At 39.5% G+C, this 25,596-nt stretch overlaps 1 protein-coding gene across 4 annotated transcripts in view; it reads left to right on the forward strand.

The window, feature by feature from the left end:
- Foxj3 (forkhead box J3) overlaps positions 1 to 25,596 on the forward strand; it is an 89,459-nt gene that overhangs the window by 53,547 nt on the left and 10,316 nt on the right. For 3 of the 4 annotated variants that reach the window (NM_172699.3, XM_006503017.4, NM_001357177.1), the window contains exons 5-7: positions 9,202 to 9,285; positions 16,783 to 16,884; positions 23,301 to 23,429. In NM_172699.3, the coding sequence (NP_766287.1) occupies positions 9,202 to 9,285; positions 16,783 to 16,884; positions 23,301 to 23,429 (315 nt within the window). The remainder of the gene's footprint in view (positions 1 to 9,201; positions 9,286 to 16,782; positions 16,885 to 23,300; positions 23,430 to 25,596) is intronic. The other variant, NM_001290696.1, reaches the window with a different exon arrangement.

Below are 25,596 nucleotides of genomic sequence, written 5' to 3' on the forward strand. Positions count from 1 at the left end.
TGTTTGTTAAAAATCAGCCTCCAAACACTGACATCATTATATACACCAGCAAGATTTTGCTGAAAGGACCCTGATATAGCTGTCTCTTGTGAGACTATGCTGGGACCTAGCAAACACAGAAGTGGATGCTCACAGTCAGCTATTGAGTATGGGGGACTTTTGGGATAGCATTGGAAATGTAAATGAATAAAATACCTAACAAGTAAATAAATCAGCATGGTATATTTCTCAGAATAATCTGGTCAGCTTGCTTAGAAAAATTAAGCATTTTTGGTATGACTAAAGTAAAATTTGAAATTATTTCAGTTACTACTAAACCAAGTAGAAGGAACAAATGAGCTAATTTAGGAGAAATACATTTCAAAACAACTGTATGCATCCATATATATTTTCAGTATTGGTAGAACATATATCCTGGTTTCAGTCTCAGAAAAACAGCCTTCCCATTCCGTAGTTAGGTAAAATACATTTACATAATTCTGAGCACATAGAGATTTTCAACAATTTGGAAAATAGGTGAAGAAAACAAAAAGAAAGTGTAGAGTGGAGAGGTGGCTAAGCAGTCAAGAGCCCTGACTGCTCTTCCAGTTCATTTCCCAGCAACCACTTGGTGGCTCACAACCATCTGTAATGGGATCTGATGCCTGGTCAGCTCACTTTTGACAAAGGTATTAATGTATTCAGTTGATATATGATAGCAGTCTTTATCATGGTGGAAAAAATGCCGATCCTTACTTATTGAAAATTAAGCGAAACAGATGCCTAACTGAGACCATACAACGTTTAGAAGAAAACATTGCAGAAGATATTTCTTATATCTTGGGAAAGGCTACATCTTTCCTTTGAAAGAAATTTGATAAACTAGGCTTTAATGAAGTAAAACTTTTTTGATCTTAGAAAGAATCATTATGCAAATACTGACTGGAAGATATTCAGAGTACATACACCTGACAAAGGATTCATTATTTAGAATATGTGAAAAATTATAACAAATCACTGAAAATCTGACAAAAGAATTACCATTCATCAGAAGATTTTTCCTAGAACCACAGAAAACTACGCACTCAAATAACTTGAACAGAAAAGTTATGTTACAAGGTGGAGAGCATTTGGACTCTCATCACATTACTCAGACTGGAAAGCAGCTTACAGATTGAGTCATTTATACACATTTCTAGAAAAGGCAAAACCTAGTGTGTTAATGACTGGTGCGCGCGTGCGTGCGTGCGTGCGTGCGTGCGTGCGTGCGTGCGTGCGTGTGTGTGTGTGTGTGTGTGTGTGTGTGTGTGTGTGTAGATAGTGGGCAAAGGAAGATCACCTGCTGCGCTACACAGAAGCTTTTAAAGGCAATGAATGGGATGTTTTTAGTTTTTATTTTGACCTTAATTACAGGGTATGTATATTAAAGACTTTTGAATTATTTGCTTAATATTGATACATTCTGTTTTTGTTAAACAACATTTTGGGGAAGTTGATTTTAAAATGAAACTTGGGTTGGTGAGATGCCTCAACAAGTGAAAGTGCTTATAACTGATTTTGCCCCATTGTTGGTCTGTGTGTAGTAGTATTTTGTGTTTAAAAAAATCTGTTAAAACATTGGGGTTTTGTTTTTTGTTTGTTTAGTATTTTTTGTATGTTGGGGACAGAGGTTCTTGTAGCCCTGGCTGTCCTGGAACTCACTTTGTAGACCAGACTGACCTCAAACTCAGAAGAGATCAACCTGCCTCTGCCTCCTGGGTTCCGTGATTAAAGGAGTGTTTGTCACAGGTCCACTCACCTGCAGTTTTTTTTTTCTTTTTAAATTTGTGTATATTGGTGTTTTTCTACCATGTATGTTTGTGCACCGTGTGTGTGCAGTGCAAGTTGAGGGTGTCAGAACCTCTAGAACCTGAGTTACAGGTGATTATTAGCTACCATGTGGGTGCTGAATTTGGGTTCTCTGCAAGCGCACAAATGCTCTTAAACCCCTGACCATCTCTTCATCCCATTTTTTTATTTTTATTTTTATTCAAATGTTTATAACAAAATGGAAATCTACAGTTTGGACAATTTTCCAGGTTAATACAATGTTCCAGAAACAAACACAGGCCTTTATCATTTCTTTTTTTTTTTTCCATTTTTTATTAGGTATTTAGCTCATTTACATTTCCAATGCTATACCAAAAGTCCCCCGTAACCCCCCCCCACTCCCCTACCCACCCACTCCCCCTTTTTGGCCCTGGCGTTCCCCTGTACTGGGGCATATAAAGTTTGCAAGTCCAATGGGCCTCTCTTGCAGTGATGGCCGACTAGGCCATCTTTTGATACATATGCAGCTAGAGTCAAGAGCTCCGGGGTACTGCTTAGTTCATATTGTTCCACCTATAGGGTTGCAGTTCCCTTTAGTTCCTTCGGTGCTTTCTCTAGTTCCTCCATTGGGGGCCCTGTGGTCCATTCAATAGCTGACTGTGAGCATCCACTTCTGTGTTTGCTAGGCCCTGGCATAGTCTCACAAGAGAGAGCTATATCTGGGTCCTTTCAGCAAAATCTTGCTAGTGTATACAATGGTGTCAGCGTTTGGAAGCTGATCATGGGATGGATCTATGGATATGGCAATCACTAGATGGTCCATCCTTTCGTCATACTTCCAGATTTTGTCTCTGTAACTCCTTCCATGGATGTTTTGTTTCCTATTCTAAGAAGGGGCAAAGTGTCCACACTTTGGTCTTCGTTCTCTTGAGTTTAATGTTTTTAGCAAATTATATCTTATATCTTGGGTATCCTAAGTTTCTGGGCTAATATCCACTTATCAGTGAGTACATATTGTGAGAGTTCCTTTGTGATTGGGTTACCTCACTCAGGATGATGCCCTCCAGGTCCATCCATTTGGCTAGGAATTTCATAAATTCATTCTTTTTAATAGCTGAGTAGTACTCCATTGTGTAAATGTACCACATTTTCTGTATCCATTCCTCTGTTGAGGGGCATCTGGGTTCTTTCCAGCTTCTGGCTATTATAAATAAGGCTGCTATGAACATAGTGGAGCATGTGTCCTTCTTATCGGTTGGGGCATCTTCTGGATATATGCCCAGAAGAGGTATTGCTGGATCTTCCGGTAGTACTATGTCCAATTTTCTGAGGAACCGCCAGACTGATTTCCAGAGTGGTTGTACAAGCTTGCAATCCCACCAACAATGGAGGAGTGTTCCCCTTTCTCCACATCCTCGCCAGCATCTGCTGTCACCTGAATTTTTCATCTTAGCCATTCTGACTGGTGTGAGGTGGAATCTCAGGATTGTTTTGATTTGCATTTCCCTGATGATTAAAGATGTTGAACATTTTTTTCAGGTGCTTCTCTGCCATTCGGTATTCCTCGGGTGAGAAATCTTTGTTCAGTTCTGAGCCCCATTTTTTAATGGGGTTATTTGATTCTAATGAGTCTACCTTCTTGAGTTCTTTATATATGTTGGATATTAGTCCCCTATCTGATTTGGGATAGGTAAAGATCCTTTCCCAATCTGTTGGTGGTCTTTTTGTCTTATTGACGGTGTCTTTTGCCTTGCAGAAGCTTTGCAATTTTATGAGATCCCATTTATCGATTCTCGATCTTACAGCACAAGCCATTGCTGTTCTATTCAGGAATTTTTCCCCTGTACCCATATCTTCGAGGCTTTTCCCTACTTTCTCCTCTATAAGTTTCAGTGTCTCTGGTTTTATGTGGAGATCCTTAATCCACTTAGATTTGACCTTAGTACAAGGAGATAGAACTGGATCAATTCGAAATCTTCTACATGATAACAGCCAGTTGTGCCAGCACCATGTGTTGAAAATGCTGTCTTTTTTCCACTTGATGGTTTTAGCTCCCTTGTCAAAGATCAAGTGACCATAGGTGTGTGGGTTCATCTCTGGGTCTTCAATTCTGTTCCATTGGTCTACTTGTCTGTCATTATACCAGTACCATGCAGTTTTTATCACAATTGCTCTGTAGTACATCTTTAGGTCGGGCATGGTGAATCCACCAGAGGTTCTTTTATCCTTGAGAAGAGTTTTTGCTATCCTAGGTTTTTTGTTATTCCAGATGAATCTGCCGATTGCCCTTTCTAATTCGTTGAAGAATTGAGTTGGAATTTTGATGGGGATTGCATTGACTCTGTAGATTGCTTTTGGCAAGATAGCCAGTTTTACTATATTGATCCTGCCAATCCATGAGCATGGGAGATCTTTCCATCTTCTGAGATCTTCTTTAATTTCTTTCTTCAGAGACTTGAAGTTCTTGTCATAGAGATCTTTCACTTCCTTAGTTAGAGTCACGCCTAGGTATTTTATATTATTTGTGGCTATTGAGAAGGGTGTTGTTTCCCTAATTTCTTTCTCAGCCTGTTTGTCCTTTGTGTAGAGAAAGGCCATTGACTTGTTTGAGTTAATTTTATATCCAGCTACTTCACCGAAGCTGTTTATCAGGCTTAGGAGTTCTCTGGTGGAATTTTTAGGGTCACTTATATATACTATCATATCATCTGCAAAAAGTGATAATTTGACTTCTACCTTTCCAATTTGTATCCCCTTGATCTCCTTTTGTTGTCTAATTGCTCTGGCTAGGACTTCAAGTACAATGTTGAATAGGTGGGGAGAGAGTGGACAGCCTTGTCTGGTCCCTGATTTTAGTGGGATTGCTTCAAGCTTCTCACCATTTACTTTGATGTTGACTATTGGTTTGCTGTAGACAGCTTTTATCATGTTTAGGTATGGGCCTTGAATTCCTGATCTTTCCAAGACTTTTATCATGAATGGGTGTTGGATTTTGTCAAATGCTTTCTCAGCATCTAACGAGATGATCATGTGGTTTTTGTCTTTGAGTTTGTTTATATACTGGATTATGTTGATGGATTTCCGTATATTGAACCATCCCTGCATCCTTGGGATGAAACCTACTTAGTCAGGATGGATGATTGTTTTGATGTGTTCTTGGATTCAGTTAGCAAGAACTTTATTGAGGATTTTTGCATCAATATTCATAAGGGATATTGGTCTGAAGTTCTCTATCTTTGTGGGGTCTTTTTGTGGTTTAGGTATCAGAGTAATTGTGGCTTCATAGAATGAGTTGGGTAGAGTACCTTCTGTTTCTAGTTTGTGGAATAGTTTGTGAAGAACTGGGATTAGATCTTCTTTGAAGGTCTGATAGAACTCTGCACTAAACCCATCTGGTCCTGGGCTTTTTTTGGTTGGGAGACTATTAATGACTGCCTCTATTTCTTTGGGGGATATCGGGCTGTTTAGATCATTAACTTGATCTTGATTCAACTTTGGTACCTGCTATCTGTCTAGAAACTTCTCCATTTCATCCAGGTTCTCCAGTTTTGTTGAGTATAGCCTTTTGTAGAAGGATCTGATGGTGTTTTGGATTTCTTCAGAATCTGTTGTTATGTCTCCCTTTTCATTTCTGATTTTGTTAATTAGAATGCTTTCCCTGTGCCCTCTAGTGAGTCTGGCTAATGGTTTGTCTATCTTGTTGATTTTCTCAAAGAACCAGCTCCTCAATTGGTTGATTCTCTGAATAGTTCTTCTTGTTTCCACTTGGTTGATTTCGCCCCTGAGTTTGATTATTTCCTGCCGTCTACTCCTCTTGGGTGAATTTGCTTCCTTTTTTTCTAGAGCTTTTAGGTGTGTTGTCAAGCTGCTAATGTATGCTCTCTCAGTTTATTTTTGGAGGCACTCAGAGCTATGAGTTTTCCTCTTAGAAAAGCTTTCATTGTGTCCCATAAGTTTGGGTATGAAGTGGCTTCATTTTCATTGAACTCTAAGAAGTCCTTAATTTCTTTCTTTATTCCTTCCTTGACCAAGGTATCATTGAGAAGAGTGTTGTTCAGTTTCCACGTGAATGTTGGCTTTCTGTTATTTATTTTGTTATTGAAGATCAGCCTTAGTGCATGGTGATCTGATAGGATACATGGGACAATTTCAATATTTTTGAATCTGTTGAGGCCTGTTTTGTGACCTATTATGTGGTCAATTTTGGAGAAGGTACCATGAGGTGCTGAGAAGAAGGTATATCCTTTTGTTTTAGGATAAAATGTTCTGTAGATATCTGTCAGATCCATTTGTTTCATCACTTCTGTTAGTTTCAGTGTGTCCCTGTTTAGTTTCTGTTTCCATGGTCTGTCCATTGGTGAAAGTGGTGTGTTATCATTTCTATGAACATTTTTGTTATTTTAAGTTTAAACATCTCTAATTTTTCCTACTTATATTTTGAAATGCTAGCTGAGCACTATGCATAAAATCATGTAAATTACTGTGCTTAATAGTTTTGAGATTTTAGGGTATAGAAACTACTATGTTAAATACATTACTGTATCTGGTCTTTGCTACTTTGTGGGTTCTTTGTTTTTTTTTTTTTCTACTTTTAATCTCCCATCCAAAACTCCCACCTTTTTTACCCCCTATCACTAGATAGGTGAGAACAAATGATAGAGGGGGAGAGAGGTCTCTGAATCTAGCTTCTTTCTTTTGTTTCTTTGAGCATGGCTACTAGCAAGCTACAGACAATCCTCCTGAACTACCAGCCATGCTTATCAGGGCTCTAGCATTCCTATACCCTTTGAAAAGTTCTCAGAATTCCAAAGGTCGCACAAGATCAGACACACAGTCTGCAGCTGGCAAAACCACACAGAGGTGTCTGATAGAGCAGGAGACAAATCATAGTTGGTTGCTTCAGACAGTGACATAGCCATATTTCTGTGCTTTTAAAGAAAACAAAATTCCTAAAGTGTCACTACACATTTTTTTTTTCTTTTTTTTTTAAAGGCTACAATGTCATGCTTGTAAGCTTCTAGTGAGGTGACATGGTTCTTGTCGTGTTTAAATCAGATCCAGTTGGCTCATTGAAAAGCAGTGACCACTTGAAAAAGAAACAGAGGCAGTGGCTGGAAAATGAGACCAGTGCTCAGGTGTCCACGTATACTAGTACCTTGGCCTGCCATCATAACCCTCTCCACTGGTATTTTTGGTCTAATTTGTTGAACATTGTTTTCTCTTTCCCATTTCAGTTTAGGCTTACTTTGAGTACTTGTTTTGTATCTTATGTTGCACTGTGATTATTACAGAAATGAGTAAAGAAACTTTTGCCCTTAAGGAGGTCATACCCTAGACAAAACTATAAGAAGTGTAGTGGGTAGTCAGTGGTCTAAACCAGGTGAAAAGCACAGAAGTGTTAGAGAGAGAATGGTAAGTTCATGGGTTTGGCAAGAAGATCAGAGGCTTTCCTTCATTAATGTTTAGAGTAAGTTTGAATGTCGGATATGGATTGGGTGGGTAGGTAGGTAATGTAGATTGTGCAGTCACCATTGAGGTTAGGATGCAGACACAGGAGACATACTGGATCCACAGAACTGATTTGGGCTGCAGATATAGTTCATTTGGTAGATTGCTTGCCTAATGTGCACAAAGTTTTGGGAGTACCTTGTAAACTGGACATGGTAGCACATGTCACCTTGTCTCAAAGCATATGCAGGGAGTGGGGCAAAAGGATGGCTCAGCAGGTAAGTTCTTACCATTCAAACATGAGGTCCATACCTGGTAGCCACATAAAGGTGGAAGGAGAGAACTAACTTTGTAGAGTTGTTCTCTAATCTCCATACACACACCATGGTATACACACACACACACACACACACACACACACACACACACACACACACATACATATCATGTAAGGCTGAAGTGTGAGCTTGAGAGGAGAGGTGCTTCTTCTTTATTGTTTGATGTTACAGAACAAGTAGCCTAGGAAGATAAATACCAAATGCAAGGCTGAGTTTGAGTAATAATGCTTCAGCTAATCATATGTAAATCTGGTATATAAATGAAAGTTTCTATTGTTGTGTTGAAACACAGTGATCAAAAGCAGCTTGTGGAGGAAAGGGTTTATTTTAAAAGATGAAGTAGAAAGATTTGTAGGTCTCAGGCTATAGAGATTAGAATATCTTTAATTGTAAAATAAATGCTATTACAGTGCAAATCTCATATAATTAACCATTACTGAGAATCAGTTACAGGGACGGGTGAGATAGCTAGGAGGTGGTAGTGCTTGATCTGCAGGCATGAGGGCCTGAGTTCAAATTCCAGCCATCATATAAAAAGCTGGGATGGTTTATGGTTGCATGTTCTTGTAATCCCACTTTGGGGGATGGAGACAGGCAGATTTGGAGTTCCCAGCCATCCAACCACTTTCTGTGGAACAGTGAGTTTCTTCCTAATGAGAGGCCTGTCTCAAAGCAAGTAAGGTAGAACATAGTAGAGGAGACATGATATGCTCTGGCCACTATGTATGTGTTTTGGAATGCACACCCACACACTCAGTCCCCTTCCCACAGTTTTTAGAATAAAAATAATTAAAGTAATAATGGGTCACTTACTAAAAAACATAGTTGGCTCTTGTGGTAAATGCCCTTGGACTGAGACCTGTGGCAGTGGTCTCTTTAATAATTCAGCTGTGAGCTTCTTTTTTCTGTTTAATTAGAGTTGTTTTGTTTTGGCATGGTTGTGCATGCCTGCAATATTAGCTGTTCATGAGGCTAAAACAGAGGGACCACAAGGATGAGGCCCATTTGGGTAACTTAAGAAAGATCCCTTTGAAGGTGAAAACTTCTAAAATGGGCTGGAGGTATAGCTGGCAGTGGGGCACCTTTCCTGTCAGGTGAGGCCTGGAGCACAGTGGCTGGACCACTAATAAAGCTGAGCAGTTGTGTTTCTGTCCATTCTTTTTGTGACATTTTCAAAGTTCTTGGTTTTAGAGAGGATTATTGTATTAGGGTTTCATTGCTATGAAGAGAAAACATGACCAAGGCAACTCTTAGATAAAGGAAAACATTTATTTGGTGCTGGCTTAGAGTTTCAGAGGTTCAGTCCATTATCATCATGGTGAGAGGAATGCTAGACGTGCTGGAGGAGCCAAGAGTTCTACATCTTGATCTGAAGGCAGCCAGGAAGGTTTGCCTTCCATACTGGATGGGGGCCTGACCATAGGAGATCTTAAAGTCCACCCCCACAGCGACACACTTCCTTCAACAAGGCCACACCTCTTAGTAGTGCCACTCCATGTGAGCCAAACTCTCAAACATACGGGTCTGTGGGGCCCATACCTATTCAAGACACAATTATAAATATTTCTTTAAAAGCTTTAAGGTTTACTGTAATAGACAATTAATATAATCTGTTTTTTATCTTCAGGGTTCTTACTGGGCAATAGACACCAATCCGAAGGAAGACACGCTGCCTACTCGGCCAAAGAAGAGGGCAAGATCCGTAGAACGGGTAAAGCTCTTTATCATGATTCTTGAGTGTTGAAGCATATCAGAAATGTAGACTCTTAAAATTCATTTCTAGTAGATGACGTATAATCACAAGAAAAGTAAGGTTTCGTTTATAGTTTTGTGTATTAATCAGAGAAATTTTTAGCCCATTTTGTTTTATCTTCACACTTTGAGCAAGGGGGGCATTTTAGGAATTGTTTGAAGGTTTTAATCTATTAGGACACACCTGCTGTGTTAGTCTCACACTCCAGTCTTCAGAGCTTTAATCTGGTAGCTTTGTTCTGTACCTCAAACACTGAGGATTGATTTTAAATGACAGCCATTTCACAAATGTTCTTCCTTGTCCTCAGGGTGCTTTCCTCTTCTTTCACCCATATGGTAGTTATTCTGTATACATTCTGTGTGCCTGTGTGCCTGTGAATCCATGGCTAACTCTGATTTCCAAGAATGAAAAAGAAAAAGATCTTTGGTTGATATTTTAATAAGTATTACAATACGTATAGTCAACCCCTCAGCTGCCACTGTGTGTTTACTGCACACTTTCTACAGCTGCAGCATCATACGTAAACCTCCCTGCTCATCCTCTTGTGCTGGTGAACGCGTCGCTCCAGCTGTTGACTGCTTAGTAAAGCCTTCCTTGTGTTTGCACTTGTGGTGCTGTAGAATTTTTATAAAGTTCTTTATAAAATCTCACACACTTTATAGTAATTTTTTTCTATATGTTCTCCTTCTCTAGACTAATGTCTCCTTAAAGACAGGGAAACAAAGTATTCATATCTCTAGCATTAGTGTCTTTACATAGCCTATAATGGATATTAAATGTTTGCAGAATAAGTCAGGAGAAAAAGGATGTAATGTGAAGAAAATGGAGTAAATGTGTGGTGAAATAGATTTTGACATATGCCTGCCTGCTACTGGTAAATATATATGTATATATACTATATATATGTGTGTGTGTGCATAGCTATATATCTCTATCTATCTATCTATCTATCTATCTATCTATCTATCTATCTATCTATCTATCTATCTATCTATCGAGAGTTTGTAAGCCTTGAAGAAAAGGATCAAGATGATAAGAGATATATAGATAGGCTGGAGAGTCCATTCCACTCAGCCACAGGGCATGGCCTCTTGGGGAGGCAGAATTTGGGGAGTTTGACTTCACGTATCCTACCACCCTGTTTACCCACAGCAGGGGTTGGGCTGTAGGGAAACACCGAGATGCTGCTCTGGAGGTGGGAAGTGCAGCCTGAGATGGGGGAAGATGGAGCTTATGTTCGGAGATCCCAGGGCCTTCGATGAGGCTGGGGGCATGGGGTTCTCAGACTCTGGAATATCCATGCCACTGGTAGTCGCAGAACAACAGAGAACTGAGTCGGGGGCCCTTAGGCTGGGTACAGTGTCTAGCCCATGGGGATGATTGTCCTTGGCTTGCAGGTTGCAGGCTTGTTGGCTATTGTGACTGGGAGGGCAGAGAGGCCTTCTATGGTAGGTTAAAGTTGTGGCTCTGTAAACAAAGCCATTCTGTATGGCTCTCCCCATGGCATGGCAGATCATGATGAAAAGAGACAGTCCATGGTTCATGGTGGAAAATGGATATATAATGTACCATATCCAACTTCTCAGAGTGGGCCTTTTGCAGGGAGGGATGTCTGGGAAAGGAAGCTTATTGGCTAAGCCCTCTGGGCCTCTAGGTACCTCAATAGCATAGAGAACTCTGTTTTGGGCCTACTTGTGGTCACATCTCTTTTTTATGTGAGAAGCATGGAAGCATAGCACGTGTTCCAAGTCAGGAGTCTAGCAGAGAGCTGGGGTCGCCTAAGCATCAGGTGTGTGCCCACTGAGTCTCCCAGTCTCGACCTGTTCTACCTTGCCAAACTTACTGGCATGGTTTTATAGCCCACAATTGGCTGGCTGGCTGGCAGGCAGGCAGGCAGAGTCCGTTTTTTGTTTTTGTTTGTTTGTTTTTTGGTTTTGTTTTGTTTGTTTGTTTGTTTTTTTAAAAAAACCTTACCATTAGAACTGCAGACTAGTTTTGAACTAGGGCTATGTGAGCATGGCCACAGAAGAGCTTATGCTGTAGGCCTTATTGGAGCCAAGCATCAATTCTATAAAATTAAATATGAGTTTTGGAGCCTTGATTGTTGGCTTTTTAAGTAAATCAGTATTTCCAATAAAAGCAATTTATACGCCAGTTGTATAAATTATATGCCAGTTGGTTCATGCCTTTAATCCCAGAAGTTAGGAGGCAGATGGATCTCAGTGTTCAAGTCTAGTCTGGTCTACAGAGTAAGTTCCAGGACAGCCAGGGCTGCACAGAGAATCCCTGTCTTGAAAAAACAAAACTAAAAGCAAACCAACCAAGCAACCAAAAAGAAAAAAGCAATATATATGACTAAACACTACATACTTTACTATCAGCCTCCAAGAATATTTCCCTATGAAAAATATACACACATGGATTTCTCAGGGCAGGAAGTTATTATGATTTTAAACAGATCCAATGTCAGGCAACAGAGTCAGAGACAGTCCCCACTCCAATTGTTAGGTGATCCACATAAAGACCAAGCTGCATATCTGCTACAAATGTTGGGGGTAGGGGGACTAAGTCCTGCCCCCTGCATGCTCATTGGTCGGTTGGTTCAGACTCTGAGACCCTTGACTCTAGGTCTTCTTGTGGTGTCCTTCACCCTTCTGGCTTGGTCAATTCTGTCCCCCACTCTTCCACAAGACTCCCTGAGCTCCACTTGATGTTTGGCTTTGGATCTCTGCATCTGCTTCCATCCACTGCTGGATATAGCCTCTCAGGAGACAGTTACGATAGGTTTCTATCTACAAGCATAACAGGATATCATTAATAGAGTAAGGGGTTGTGTACAGTGAGGGATGGGTCTTAGGTTGGGCCAGTCATTGGTTGGCCATTCCTCCCATCTCTGCTCTATCTTCATCTCTTGAGTATCCTGTAGGGCAGGATAAAGTTTGGGTTGAAGGTTTTGTGGATGGGTTGGTGTACCCACTGGAAGTCCTGCCTGGCTGCAAGAGGTTGCCACTTCAGTCTCTATTCCCTGCTGGTGGAAAGGAATCTCACCTAGGGTAACCCTCATAGTCTTCATTCCAGGTCTCCAGGTAGTCCCAGGGATGCCCCTACAGATTTCCCTTCTTACTCCTAACCCTATTGCCCCCACTCCCCAAACACCTCATTATTATCCCCATACCTCTCCTCATCCCCTCTCCCCCCCAGTTCCCTCTTTCCATTCACCTCTGATGACTGTTCTGTTTCCACTTCTAAGTAAGCTTCACACATCCTCCTTGGGGTCCTCCTTATTACCCATTTTCTTTGAGTCTGTGGGTTTGTAGTATGGATATCCTGCATTTCATGGCTGAAGTCCACTTATGAGTGAGTATATACTACATGTGTCTTCCCAGGTCTTTGTTACCTCACTCAGGATGAGATTCTCAAGTTCCATCCATTTGTCTGCAATCATGATGCCTTTGTTTTTCATAGCTGAATAGTATTCCCTTGTGTAGATGTACTGCATTTTCTTTATCTATTCTTCCGTTGAGGAGCATCTAGGTTGTTTCTAGTTTCTGGCTATTACAAAAAAAGCTGCTATGAACATAGTTAAACAAATGTCCCTGTTTATATAGTGTGGCATCTTTTGGGTATATGCCCTGAAATAGTATAGCTGGGTCTTAATGTAGAACTGTTATCATTTTTCTGAGAAACCACCAATTTGATTTTCAAAGTGGTTGTACAAGTTTGTATCCCACCAGCAGTGGAGGAGTGTTTCTTTGTTCTACATCCTCATCAGCATGTGATGTGGATATCTTTTTAAAAATCATTTCATTTTATTTATTTTGCATGAATACTTAAAGAGTCAGGGACATTATTTTTTTCATGTTCCTTTCTCTAGTCTCAAAATAATACCAACTAGTTATGTTTTTAATTGCTTTTTAAAGTGGTATTTTCACATGTTCATATGTTGAGTTGCTAGTACATGAGTTGATTGAGCCTTCTGTTCAGTCACCAGTATTTGTTCACTTTTTTACTTGAAACTGAAAAAGCAGCTTAAGGAACGGTTCATTTTAGTTTCAACTTATGAGCTTAGACATTACACTTGTCTTTTTTCTGCCTTATTTCACTTAACCTGATGTCCTTCATTTCCTGCAAGCAAGATGTCATTCTTCATTATTGAAAGATACTCCATTTTGTATATGTATAAATATATACATGTATATATGCACAGTTATATGCATACTGTATCCACAATTATTGATGGTCATCTCTCAGCTATTAGAATAGCTTTGATAAATATGTGTAAATAATAGTGTGTGTAGACTTCATTGTTGCATGTCAGTGAGTAAGAGTGCTGAGTGATACAGTTCTAAATGTACTTTTAAAGTTGTTTTTATTTTATGTGCATGAGTATTTTGCCTGCATTTATGTCTGTGCATCACATGCATGCTTTGTACCTCTAGAGGTCAGAAGAGGGCATTGGATCCACTGGGACCTAGACTTACAGACAGCAGTTGTAAACTGCCATGTGGGTACTGGGAACCAAACCCAGGTCCTATGGAAGGACAGCAAGTGCTCGTAATATCTGAGTCAACTCTCCAGCTCCTAATTTAAATTTTGAGGAAACTTCGTACCGATTCTTGTATTGGCTTTTTTTATGTTGCCACCGAGTATATGAGCATTCCTTTGTTATTACATCTTATCAGCATTTTTTGTTTTCTGTGTTTCAGTACGTAGCATTTTGAATGGTACTGTTTTATTTTCTGTCTTTTATCTTTGCATTTTTCATGTCTAATCATATCAACATTGTTTTTATATGTTCTTTTTGTTTTGTTTCTTTGAGACCAGGGTATCATTGTGTACTCTGGCTGACGTAGAGCTTGCTATGTACACCAGGCTGGCTTGAATTCACAGAGATCTCTTGCCTCTGCCTCCCAAGTGCTGGGATTAAAGGAATAAACCACCACACCTGGTTTTTTCATGGTTTCCTTGGAGAATTGTATTATTAGACTGTTTACCACCTTTCAGTTGGTCTAAGTGTCATTTCATTTCTTAATTATTGCTTGTTTTCTGTGCAGCTATAGTTCTATACAGAAAATAATTGATTATGCCTGTATCTTGAAACATTTTCCCTATGTTTTTCTTCTAGAATTTTCAGTTTCAGGTGTTTCATTAAGGCTTTGACCCATTCTGGGTTGACATTTGTTGGTCTTCAGTTTCAGTGTTCTGTATATGGACATCAAGTTTCTCTGGCTCCATTTGTTAAAGAAGCTGCACTTGGTCTGGTATACTTGGACACATTTGCTTAGCTATATGTCCTATTTTGCATTCTGTTGCTTTGATAAAGACCATGACCAAAAGCAATGTGAAGAGGAAAAGATTTATTAGGCTTATACATCTACCACTGAGAGAAGCCAAGGCAGGGACTCAGAGCAGAAACCACAGAGGAGGGATGCTGCTCACTGGCTTGTTCTCTGTAGCTTGCTTAGGGGCCTTTTTTAACTTGGAACTCAGGACCACATGCCCTATTGTGGCACTGCCTACAAGTGGACTGGGCACTTTCATCAGTCATTAAGAGAATGCTCACAGGAGTCCCTGGAGGCCAGCCTTATTGGGGAGTTTTATCAATGCAAATTTTTTTTCTTCCCAGATGATCCTAGTTTTTATCAAGCTGATGGGGGAAAAAATTAACCAGCACACTGAATGTGGGTGAATTTCTATCTGGGTTATTTGTTCTTGTCCATTGGCTTAAGTGTCTGTTTTTATATTAGCACTATGCTGTCTTTGTTACTGTTGTATGGAATGAAGTCAGGTGTGGTGATACCTGTGCCTTGGCTTTTTACTCAGAATTGCTTTGTTCATCTAGAGTTGGGTTGGTTTCAATATGAATTTTAGGGTTGGTTGGTTGGGTTTTTTCCCTCTGATTCTGTGAAGAATGCTGTTTTGTTTTTTTGGTGAGTATTGCATTGAATTAATAACTTGCTTTAGGTAGGGTGAACATATTAACAGTGTTCTCACTTATGTAGGCAATAGGTCTTTACAGGTTGTGGGGTATGAGCTCTTAAAAATTGGGTTGTTTTCATGAGTTTATGCAAAATCATTATTGGAATATGGAAAAGCTACTGGCTCTTAATATATTTTTGTATTTTATTTTATAAACAGCACTTACCAGTTCTAATATTTTAATGACATTTCTGGTTGGACCTTTTGAGACGTACTCAGCTTTCTGAAGCTCTGTTTTTCTCTAGCTTTTGTTTGTTGTTCAAGTTATTACTAATTGTTTTCCTTTCTTTTTCATTCTTATATAAACCCCACCCACTGACTATTTTTCTTTCACAAATAGTATTTATCTAGTTTATTCATTTCATGATTTAATCTCTTCACTGAGCTTTTTCTTACTTTGTTCAAATGTTTATTTCACGAGCATATTAATAATTGCTTACAGCGTTTGAATCTTAGGTGGGCATCTGTGGATTTTTACCTCCCCCGCCTTAGGGTTTCCTTTTGCTTTGTGGGTGAGATGAATCCAGGTCCTTGGGCATCATGAAATCCCATAGATACTGTTACTAAATGATGCTGGTAGCCCCAAGTGTGAGATTTTAGGAGTCTGTGCTCAGTTGTGGCATGTGAGGGTGAGATTTCTTGTTAGAGAATTGGCACCACGGGCACAAGTTATTATAGATGCCTTTCTTACATTTTTAACACTGAGGGTAAATTTTTTGAGACACACTTTTAAAATTCAGACAACACTTGTGTATTCTTTTGGAAACTCATGTTTGTAACAGTACATAGGATGTACTATTTAAGATACTGTTTTGTCACTTTTCTATCTAAGCAGTAACAATAATATCACAGAGGCCTAGATGAGATACCTATTTCTCAGGTGGAGCTAGGTAGATGAAGTCAGAGGGATACACCTACATTTAGATGTCCAGACTCTTTCTAATCTTTTTCCCCAGGGTTTCCCAATAATTTCCTAAGTCAGCTTCCAGGCTAAACAAGACTATTCCCACCATATGTATATTTCACTACACAATGTGAGAGAGAAATTGTAGACAAATAAGTTCCTTTCAAAGAAATGCTGCAGAAGTTGTATGTATTACTCAACACTCCATTGACCATGGCACAGTCACGTGGCCAAGCTAGCTGCAGATAAGTCTAGGAAAGGTGGTCCCTAGTGTCAGCTGTGGATAGATAACTGTTGCTGAAAAGGAGAAGTGGGGAAGTTGTCAGAGCCAGCTCCACCCTACCACACTCTCATGAGACTCATGAGGGAGTACCAGCACACTTGGTAGGATTAGATCAGTAGCATGCCAGAACATAGTCAGAATGCAGAAGGGATTTTAAGTAGCTACTTATTTTCATACTTGAAAAAAAGCACAAAACTAGATATTGGAGAATTTGATAAAATCCCTTCAAACTGTGTCAAATTGTTGGATATACGAGCTAATAATTGTTTATTTTGTTCTTGTATTTTAGGCCTCAACTCCATATAGCATAGATTCAGATTCTTTGGGAATGGAGTGTATTATTTCGGGAAGTGCCTCTCCAACTCTGGCAATCAACACTGTGACTAACAAAGTAATTCCACTTTTTAAACATTTTTAAATGTCCTTGAGTAATGGCAATTGTTATGTATGGGGAAGTTTAAAGATGATATAAATTTGCTCAATCTATATGTGACAGCTTGAGACTTGAATCTAGAGTGTTTTGAAGTGTATGCACAAATGCCAGTTCTGGTGGGGGCTGTCCTATCTTTACAGTTACAAAGGAAGTTAGGCAGAAGGATCAGAATTTCAGGGTCTACATGGGCATCAGAATGAGGTCAAGGCCAGCCTGGACAACTTAGTGATACCTTGTCTTGAAAATATGTATAGACAGTAGATAGAAGTGCTTTCTGCTAAGCCTGAGAACTTAAGAATTCAATTTTTAAGGTGAGACCCACATAGTAAAAAGAGAACAGACTCCTTCAAGTTGTCTTCTGACCTCCATGTGCTCACCTGATTGCCTCTCTTCCACAAAATAAATAACTAAATGTAATTTAAAAAAAAAAAACAAACCCCAGTGTTTTTAGGAGCTAGATAATGTAGCTCAGTATTTCCGTAGCATGTAAAAGTAAGCCTTGGGCCCAGTCCCTAGTAGCATCTCCCTGCCACCCCGTAGTAATGATAGAGTAAATTAAACAATTAGAAAAAATATTTGTGGGGAGAACTGGAACATGATTACTGAGAAGTTATGTACTAATTTAAATTTTTGACCTGGCTGGTTCCCATTGATAGAATTTCTGAGCTAGTATTTTCATTTATCAATTCATTTTGAAATTTGATTGGTTTTTAACTATGTAGTTGAAGAAAAGAGTTGTTGAATGTTATGGAATCTTTGTTTGTTTCTTTGCTTGCTCATTTTATAAAGTACTCTGACAAGTAACTTGAGGGAGAAGACCTCATCCTGGCTCACAGTTCAAGAGTACAGCCCTGAGCTGGGCGTGGTGGCGCACGCCTTTAATCCCAGTACTCAGGAGGCAGAAGCAGGCGGATTTCTGAGTTCGAGGACAGCCAGGGCTACACAGAGAAACCCTGTCTCGAAAAACAAAACAAACAAAAAAGAGTACAGCCCCTTGGCAGTAAGTCAGGGTTACTGCGTGATGAGTGTCCATGCTTAGTTTGATTTCTTCATTTTATATAGTCCAGAATCTCCACCCAAGGAATGGTCCTCCCCATGGATTGGTTATTTAATCGTGGGTGATTCTAGATCCTGTCAAGTTGACAAAAGTAATCACCACAGAAGTCAACAGAATCCAATAAAACAAACAATTTCCATAATTCTAGCAATGCATTAGAATTCATTGTAATGGTGCTCCACCTGTTTTTTAGTATTCAAGTCTAGTAATGCACCCAGAAATCATATTTGGTAGTCTGCTGTATGTTTGGAGGTGCTGGTGGTTGGATACACAGTGGGGTGCAAGTGCCTCTTCTCTCCAAGAGACTCTGTGTCGGATGTGCTTTAGGAGCTGCGTGAGCTGTCCCCTCCTATGGAGCGCAGGACTCTAGAAACTGCATCTTTGTTGTGTGTGCTCATAGTCTTCACTCTTGTTTCACCGTGTCCCTGCAATCTCTGCCTTCTGTTTCTAGCCCATCTACACTTTGTGCTTTTTTTTGCTTCCATTTGTCTCGTGCACATATGTAAATATAAAAGTATGCATCGCTGCACCTATGGAATCTGTTTGTAGGAAGGTAAAGATTGTCAAGAATTTGTTTGTGATGTAAGCAGATTTCAGTTTGAAAGGACACTGGCAGTGGAAGCATAATAATTTTTCTTCCCACGTGGCAGTCTGGGGGAAGGGTGTGTTTGTGTGTTTCCTAGTGCTGATGGAGTTTGGTGAAGTCCTAATAGTTCTGTTATTCTATCTTGAATAGGGCCTAGATATCTAAATAACATCTCTAATGATGGGCATCTAAACTGAAATTTTTCTGATGAAGTGTTTATAGTTTGAAACCAGAAATCTCTAATATAACGTTTGCAGTAGTCTGAGATGCTGAGGGCCTGGACATGGACAGTTGAAGTTATTATAACCCAGGAAGAAATAATGTTAGGATCTTCTGACCAAATCATGATGTTCTAGGAGCTGCAGTTTTTAGATCTTATTTTCAGATAACTAATACCAGACAAACCATTCTGCCCCCCCCCACCCCCCCCACCCAACCTGTATAAACATGCTAGCACATCTACACGAGGGGCCAAAGAGGAAGGAGGAAATGGAGACAGAAACAACTAGTCATTAAGGGACCAGGCAAATGCATGGGGCGAGATAAATTTTTCCTTTGGGACATTTCCTACTTGACAGACCCTGACAGGGGCCACAGAAAAGGAACCTGAGACAGGCGTGTGTGAGAGCTACAGAAACTGGAGGGAGGGGACTATGAAATGAATGAATACTTAGGAGAAAAGATTCTGAGAAATAGCAGAAGTTGAAGTTTATGTAAGCAAAATCCACTTTTAAGCATTTGTGAAATCCTAATTCTGTGAGCTTGGACTCAGATATAAAGAAAACAGACTTACCACTGGCTGGAATCTAGCAGTCTTTCCAGTTAGGGGACAAAGATTGCACTTCACAGTCTTCAGTGAGAGCTGTAAGGACAGACCATTGTAGACTAGCCTCAACTGTTTGTAGAGTGGTGGCTAAATTATTTTTGTTAAAAGACAGCTAAATTCTATTTAGAGATTATCTGGAGCCATAATTTTCCACAAATGACTGATTAAAGTTCCATGCTTTATGAACAAACCATCACTGCTCCAGATTATTTTTTAAAATAATAAAACAGTATACCAGTATAATAAGGAAGCATAGTAAATCTCAAAAGTAAGAAGGGAAGGAACAAAGAAGAATTGGGAGGAAACAAAACAGATAGTCTTTAAAACTAGGTATACCAGGAATACCATGAAATGTAAATACAAGCAACACTTGACGTACAGGTAGGAGTTGGCGGAAAAGATCCAGCTCTGCAGTACTTATAAAAAATTCATCCTAAGTGAAAAGTTGTATTTTATAAGGGGGTATTTGTATTGATTATGAAGTGACAATCTTTGTATACATCTAATAGCATACTCACAAATGGACAGGATTGAAAGAAAAAAATGAACAAATCATTATTTGTAATGTTAGAGTTTATTTAACCTGTCGATAAAATCAGAACAAGACTATCAAGATCATGATAACAAATAAAAAAATTCCACTAGAGTTGTGGAAAATTTGACCCAAATTAGGAAATCTAAATTATGTACAGTATATATCCACCAATTGCATAATATATTTTTGAATACCCATGGAGTAGTTACCAAAATCAGTATTTGGAAGGCATGTTAAAACATAAAATTAAACTTCCCATAGAATGAATTGGGATTAGAAGTCATAGCAAAAACAGCCAGAAAGTTCCTCTAGAATTAATTAATTAATTAATTAATTAATGTGCTACTAACTTACTCCCATGGATCAAAGATATGTGATATAAATTAGAAAATACTTTAAAGCAGTGAAATACAAGTGACTTCAAAGCCTGTGAGACATAAAGTAATAGCCTCAGTTAAATATTAATGGTTTAAATATTTGGAAACAACCAAAACAAATGCAGAGAAGGACTGTGGTTTAAGGGGGGGGGGGGTGAAGTAGAAAGTATTTTATATAACAGTCAAATGAGAATCTGGTGAACATTTATAAGGACACAAAGCCACATGTCTGTAGAAGGAGAAAGTGTATGAGGTAAGAAAGTTGCAGGCGGTAGTGGAGTGTGCTCATGCATACCTGCAGCCCTAGTGCTGCTCTCAGAGCAACAAGAAGGACCAGGAGACAGACAAGTAGGAACAGCCCATAATTGGAGAAGAGCAATCAGACCAGAAATAATGGGCAGAAAATAAAGCCATCACTAAGGAAACACAGTCTTTATGCAGAAAATGATTGTAAAGAAGTCAGTTTTTCTTGTTGATGCTGATGGTTTGTTAGTCAAAATCCTGATGTGCTTTTGGATAAGGAAGGTGGGGAGGAAGGGAGGGAAAGTAAATGGAATAGAGGGAGAGAAGTGTGGGACAATGAATGGGCCTGTGGGGTGGCTCAGTTGGTAAGGCAATTGCCCTGTGTAGTAGTTACTGCTCATTTGTGTGACAGAGTACCTGACTAGAATGAATTCGAGGGAGAAATGGTTTATTTACACTCACCATTGTGGGATGTCATGGCTGCAAGGGCTAGCCATATTGCATCAGCATTCAGAAAGCAGAAAGTGAACAGGAAGCAGTGCAGCACTGTAGAATCTCAAGGTTCACACCCCCTGAAGGCCTTGCAACCTCCCCAAATGGCTGCAACATTGGAGACCAAGTGTTAAAACATGTGGGGACATTTCATATTCAGACCACAGAAGCTCACAAAGACAAGTGCCTGAGTGAATTCTGGAACCCTTGTAAAGACACTGGACACAGTCAGGGTGCATTTGTTAGCCTTGTACTGCAGAGGTGGGGAGAGGAGCATCTCTGGCTCAGTGGCCAGCCAGTCTACTTGCTTAGCTGGTAAACTCTAGGTCACTGAGAATCACTGTCAGAAAGAGGTGGATAATGTTGCTAAGCTTGACACCTGAGGCAGTCTGCCCTGCAGACACACATTTAAATGAGATCTTTCTCCTAAATATTAAGCAAGAGAAAGCTTACTATAAATGAAACTGTTACTAACATAAGACTAGACAGACTCTGAATAAATCCAGCAATGCTTTCAGTAAGTGTAAAGGAAAAATCGTTTTCAGTCAGATAAAGTTTTTTTAATAGGGGGAAGGCAATAATATTTAGAGCAGATAATGCGATAGGAGACAAGGCTTTGTGAAAGAGAAACCATAAATGATTTTAACATAGAAAAACCTGGCAGTAATCCAGATGTGTTGAGATAGGAGGTGAAGGTCGCTGCTGACATGGATGGTTTGGAGGAGGAGGAGCATGGGATGGTGGGGTTTAGGGAACCAGAGGTGTCATTAGTTCTCACATGTAGTCAGCTGTGGATGTCTGAGTAACTGAGTCATTTGTAGTGATTCCGTTGAGTTCAGAACTGGCTTTATAATAACACATTTAATGTTTTTAAATTTGTATTTTCACTGGTGTGCCAAATTGGTGGGTAACATTAACTAGACATCATTAATTGAAGCTTGACACTGTTTATATTCTTCACCACCAGAGATACAAGCTAAAGAAAACTTAAAACTAGATTTACTTTGGTAAAGCAGGAAAAAATTTTATTCAATTGTTACCACAGAGCTTAGTATTCCTGGACAGAACACAAAACACAGTGTTTCAAAGAAAAGCATGTTTGTTGAGTTAGAAGCTACTGTGTCATTGGGTTACTGCTCTCACTGGAGAGGACAGGTGACAGGTTAGTTAGTGTTGACAGATGCTTCATAATGAACACAGTGGTTCTGAGGCCTAAGGTAAATAGTCATTACTATTCGATTCTTGTCGTAAAATCTGAGCTTCAAACAAACTAGAATTCTAGGAGAGTCCACTACAGTGAGTCTGCTAGCTTCCACTACTAAGATGCCTCTAGTGAAATTGGGGTGATGTTAACAGGTATTAGGTTTTGTTTGTTTGTTTTCAATGTATAGTGAAATATGTCAACACAAGATCACTTAAATCAATATTTTTCAAATGGTGTCATAACGTGTAGATAAATGGTCAGTTAGAAGTACAAGGCAGAACAGTAGATTTTAACTGAGTATAAAAGTTATTTGCCATGTTTTCTAATTACATGTTGCAACTTCAGTTTTTATAATCTTGATACTTGGCAGTTTTTTCATGTATCAAGGACTATGCACAGCTACATGAGAAGTTCATTAATGCTTAAGCAACACAGTGACAAGCTGCCTCTGGAAGCAGCTAATGAGGCACTTGCTGTTTGCTATCAAGCAGACCTCAAGAATTTACAAAAATTAGAACATGGCTCATTTTACTTGTTTACTGGATAATGTTACTATGTAATTGTATTAATGGTTATTTTAAATGAATTAACCAGTTAAATTGGGTGATAATTTTCAATATGCCAGATAATGCCAATTTAAAAAATTATATAGTATATTCTTGATTTTATGAGTATGTGTCTTTAGTATCAGAGACACTGGTGCCTATGAATTTTTTAAGGAAGCGCACTTATATGCATGCTTTGACAAACCACATATAAAACTATACATGATAGATTTTTTAATCTTCTGATATTAAATGTTTACTAATTATATGCACTACATTTAGTTTATGTCCTAGATAAGCATGTATTTTAGATTGGGGGCAGTAAGAAAATTGGTTCATGGTGAACAAGGAATTAACACTGGAACATAGATTTGGTGCAAAAGCTAAAGGAAGGAAAGGGCACTGGTGTTTGTGTCCCACCAACGACTCAGCTGTGGTGTGGAGTGCTGCTCTCCAACTGTGTTCATTACAGGAACTGTACTGAGGGCCTGTTGTACTTTCCATTCCAGGTAACATTGTACAACGCTGACCAGGATGGTAGTGATAGCCCTCGAAGCAGCCTTAACAACAGTCTCTCAGACCAGAGTTTGGCGTCTGTTAATTTGAACAGTGTTGGAAGTGTACATAGTTATACACCGGTAAGTCCCTATGAAGTTCATTTCTTTGTTGAATATTCATTTAGTATAAAAATTTAACCAAACTTGAAATGTCAATTTAAAAAGTGTAGAAATGGGCTAATAAAGTGGCTCTGTGGACTCCATCCCCACCGTCCATATGGTGACGGGGAAGAACTGACTGTTGCAAGTTATCTTCTGGCCTCCACATGTGTGTCACGGGACATGCATGCCCAGACACGTAAACAGAATAAGTGAAAGATGTGACACCATTGCCTACACTAGCAAGATTTTGCTGAAACGACCCAGATATAGCTCTCTCTTGTGAGACTATGCCGGGGCCTAGCAAACACAGAAGTGGATGATCACAGTCAGCTATTGGATGGGTCACACGGCCCCCGATGGAGGAGCTAGAGAAATTACCCAAGGAGCTAAAGGGATCTGCAACCCTATAGGTGGAACAACATTATGAACTAACCAGTACCCAGGAGCTCTTGACTCTAGCTGCATATGTATCAAAAGATGGCCTAGTCGGCCATCACTGCAAAGAGAGGCCCATTGGACTTGCAAACTTTATATGCCCCAGTACAGGGGAACGCCAGGGCCAAAAAGGGGGAGTGGGTGGGTAGGGGATTGGGGGGGTGGGTATGGGGGACCTTTGGGATAGCATTGAAAATGTAAACGAGGAAAATACCTAATTAAAATAAAATAAAATAAAGCTGATTATTAACGCATACAAAAAAAATGTGTATTTCTCACTAATCAATTGAGTCCATAAAGCAAACTTATTTTTTTATTCAGTATGGACAACAAAGTCTTGCCACGAAGGGGCTTTTGTGTGAATATTCCTACTCTTGTACTCATCTGACACCTCTTAGCAGATGACTGACGGAGAGGAGCTAGTTCCATAGGATGGTTTATATGTGATTAAGCAGTTTTATTACTTACATAGACCAACTTTGAAATCTACACAAAACTTAAAAGCATGTCATTCTGAATGGATAATACTGTGCAGTATAATCCAGATCAGAATGATGCCAATACTCCAAATCTCACATGGCAATATCAATCAGATATCCATGTGACAGGCTCCATGAGTAATGGTTTGCTATAGTGGAGGAATGGATTTTATATGGCGGCCGAGCAGTTTTGTGACATTTAGTAATAGCCATTTTGGGAATAAGACAGAAAGGCTATGCCTCACTGAACCGTGGAGATGGATGAGAGGCAGCCTCTCTCACAAGATGAAAGCCACTGCTCATCACATGCTTGCCATCAGCATCCCACCACTGAGCTTTCCCTTTCCGTTTGTGTGGTGGAGTATAAAGTCATCAGCATACAACTGCTGGAACCATGCCCCTTCATACAAAAGCTTGAAACGTTTATTTTTATCTTATGTGTATAGGCATTTTGTACACATGTGTGCCTATAGATGTTTAGGTCCCCTGAAACTGGTATTTGAAAAAAACATAAGCAAAAAAATGTTCCTTGTTACTGCAGATACCTTATGAGCATCATTTTGAATGGCTAATTTTCAGTGAGTATACAGACCTTAACACTAGAACACTAGCCAAATGGTAGTTTATCACTCTTTGATAAACTCTTCCAAAAATACAGTTGGTGGAGGACTGTAGTTGTAACTCAGTGACAGAGTATTTGCCTGACATATTCAGGGCCTTGGGTTCTATCCCTAGCACTACAAAAACAAAAATAAAAGATAATGGTTTTTAAAAATAAATGTCATTTATGTTGTGCTGTTTTCAAAAATATAAGATAATTCTTGCCCCTAGCTGCATATGCCAGACTAGCTGACCTTTGGGCTTCCCAGCATTCTCCAGCTTGCCTTAGGCCTGCTGGGATTCCAGATGCATGCTCCTGCATCCACCTCTGCTTTGGTTCTAGGATCCAGACTTCAGTCCTCATGATTGCATACCTGTCAACCCAAGCAGAGCACAGACATGCCCTTTAAAATTAACCTACATGCGTGCGGTGCTTTTTTTTTTTTTTTTTGAGGGGCCGGTTGTATTTCTGTGTAACCTGCATAACTCAAGGCTCCTGTCTATTCCTTTTTGTTCAGGATCTCCTTTGTTTTACAGATTTGGGATTCATTGTGTTGGGTTTCTTTATGGGGCAGGAGTTGGTATTAGGATTGTTCTTAGGGTCTTGTACATGATGGGCAGGCCTTCCACCA

This window comes from Mus musculus, chromosome 4 (genome assembly GCF_000001635.26).
Source record: "Mus musculus strain C57BL/6J chromosome 4, GRCm38.p6 C57BL/6J".
Taxonomy (NCBI): Eukaryota; Metazoa; Chordata; class Mammalia; order Rodentia; family Muridae; genus Mus; species Mus musculus.